Here is a 2,861-nt window from a genome sequence, read left to right on the forward strand (position 1 = left end):
AACTGGAATTATTTGCTTGCCAAAATAATTCGAAAAATTTTCAGCTTCCGCAATCGCGGCCCCAAATAATTTGCTATGCGTACTGCTCGAGCAAAGTTTGCAAACTACAAACGAATAACACAACTCTAATTTTCAAGCAAGCAACTGGTAACATGTCCCTGATGTTACTCGTTTCTAAAAATCCTTATTAACAAGAAGAGCAGAAAAATTTCAGTTTTCATCAATATAAAATGGTTTATGGCAAAACGGGAACAAAGTAAATTTTAAAAATGGACATATCTTTTACATTGTAAAATATCTTAAAATTTGATAAAGATAACAATTAAAAAGTCAATTTTTAACCGTGTATTTTTGGGTTACAAAACATGTACATTTCCTTTTGAATTGGTTACATCAAACTGCCTAGTTTTTGTCGATCCATTTAAAGCATAATTCTAAATCTGTCAAATCAGAAATAATTCAAGTGTCACGGTGTGCAAATAAATTGGAATTATCTCTAATTTAGTCAATCGGACATCCATGCTAAATAAATGATCGTTAGAAATAACATAAATTATGAGTAGACTAAATCTTATATATTATGATCAATGAGTCACGAAAAAAATCCAATTTTCAATCAATGAGTCACGAATAAAATCCAATTTTCAATCAATGAGTCACGATAAAATCCAATTTTCAATCAATGAGTCACGATAAAATCCAATTTTCAATCAATGAGTCACGATAAAATCCAATTTTCAATCAATGAGTCACGAATAAAATCCAGTTTTCAATAAATGAGTAACGAACAAAAACCAGTTTTCTATCAATGCGTGAGTTAAACACATCCATAATATCGATTTGTTTTGCTGTGATCAGTAGATCGATGTGTAAATGATATGTTTATAAATGGGTTAGTTTGGGGATGTAGTCATATGACCCCTGATTGTACCCCATGGACGATATAGAACAATTCATTGGTGAATTCATAGAGGGATGTGACGTCATATGACCTTGACCGTGGGCCGTGAGACTATCCAAATGATTGATTTCAGAGTAGATAATATTGTTGTTGTTATTATTATTGTTGTTATTCCGGGGATAATGTCGAGATGAAATATGAGAATAAGAATTATTGATATGGTGTTGTTGTTGCTGCTGATAATGGTGTGAGGGATGCTGATGCTGTTGTTGTTGTTGATGGTGCTTCAGTTGCTGCTGATGGTGATGTGCATATGGAGATGAAGTCAAATTTGGCGAAACCGGTGAAGATTTGTCCATGGCGTTATAATGCCCGGATGTAGAGACCATGGGTTGATGTGGTAGCGATAAGTGAGAAAGCTGCTGCTGTGGATGTTTCTGTGGCTGCTGTTGTTGTTGATGGTGGGACATCTTAGAACTCGCGATTCCGCCGGGAGATAAGATGTGTCCCGAAACGCCTGCGCTTGGAGAATTCTCTGACTTGACCGTGGGTGGTTGTTGAAGATGTTGAGATGCTAAATGTTGTTGTTGATGTTGAGACGCAGAGGATAACTGACTGCTGTTGTTGTTGCCGTTGCTGTTGTTGCCACCGTCGTGTATTGTTGCAGACGAAGAATGCAGTCTCATGTGACTTTGACCTCGAAGAATTGCCTGACTTTGGCCTTTGATTGAACATGCCGTGTCGAGGTCGAGTTCACTAGTCATTGTTGAATGATGAGTAGGGGTTCTCGCTTGGGGTATATTACTGTTGTTGTTATTGTTTGAATGGCCTTGACCTTGTTGTTGCTGTAAAAAATGATTGACTGAGTCAGCACTTCCGGATCCCCCTCCGCCTCCTCCTCCATTTGATGAAGGGGTGGAAGAAGGTGTGAGTCTCAGTCCTATCAAATCACTGCCACTGTCACAAGCACTAACACCACTGCTACCACTACTAGCATTACCACTATTACCACTACGGTTACCAGCGCCACATCCACCCCCGCTGCTTCTTCCACTTCTATCAGCGCACCTAAGACCGTCGAGAGTATCATCTTCATCTTCGTCGTCCTCACCACCACCACTACAATTTCCGCCACCGCCACCACCACCATCATTACCAGACACAATGCTAGACTTAATCGGGGTACAATCCAAAATGCCAGGACTTCTGTCTTCAGCCAATCCAGATAACCCATGGCACGAAGACTCATGCTCCGTGTCACTGCCAGAGTAACTTCCCTCAGACTTTGTAGACATTTTATCCAAGCTGCTTTTCGACCTTTGCTCTTTTTTGTATTTCATTCGCCTGTTCTGGAACCAAATCTTGATTTGTCTTTCTGTCAGATTGAGCAGTGCAGCCATTTCAATTCGTCGAGGTCGGCATAGGTAGCGATTAAAGTGGAATTCCTTCTCAAGTTCTACTAACTGAGCGCTTGTGTAGGCGGTTCGAGCCCTCTTGGATGGTTCTGGGAGGAAGATGAAACAAAAAAAATAAATAAAGATATTAGTTATAAAGTAGATTTAAATTCAAAATTAAATTAATGTTCATGTCCCCGTCATATGAGAGTCACTAATCACAAGCTCTGAATCGTGCCCGTGTTGGTGTGAACTGTAGTTGATTTATATTCATTTATATTTTTATAGAGTTTTGTTGGTGTTGTCGTCATCGTTGTCGTCGTCTTTGTTAATGTCGTTTATCGGTGTTGTTGTTGTTGTTGTTGTTGTTGTTGTTGTTGTTGTTGTTGATAATGATGATGGTGATGTTGATAATGATGATGGTGATGATGATGAATGATGATGGTGGTGATGATGATGATGATGATGATGATGATGATGATGATGATGACGATGACGATGATGATGATGATGATGATGATGATGATGATGATGATGATGATGATGATGATGATGATGATGATCAT

At 38.9% G+C, this 2,861-nt stretch overlaps 1 protein-coding gene across 1 annotated transcript in view; it reads right to left on the reverse strand.

Moving 5' to 3' along the window:
- Positions 1–214: 214 nt before the first annotated feature.
- LOC144957923 (uncharacterized) overlaps positions 215–2,861 on the reverse strand; it is a 40,472-nt gene continuing 37,825 nt past the window's right edge. The window contains exon 2 of the mRNA XM_078889479.1: positions 215–2,405. Within this exon, the coding sequence (XP_078745605.1) occupies positions 883–2,405 (1,523 nt within the window). The 3' untranslated portion in view covers positions 215–882. The remainder of the gene's footprint in view (positions 2,406–2,861) is intronic.

Source organism: Berghia stephanieae, chromosome 12, assembly GCF_034508935.2.
Source record: "Berghia stephanieae isolate SIO BIC M18660-M18661 chromosome 12, UCSD_Bste_1.3, whole genome shotgun sequence".
NCBI lineage: Eukaryota > Metazoa > Mollusca > Gastropoda > Nudibranchia > Aeolidiidae > Berghia > Berghia stephanieae.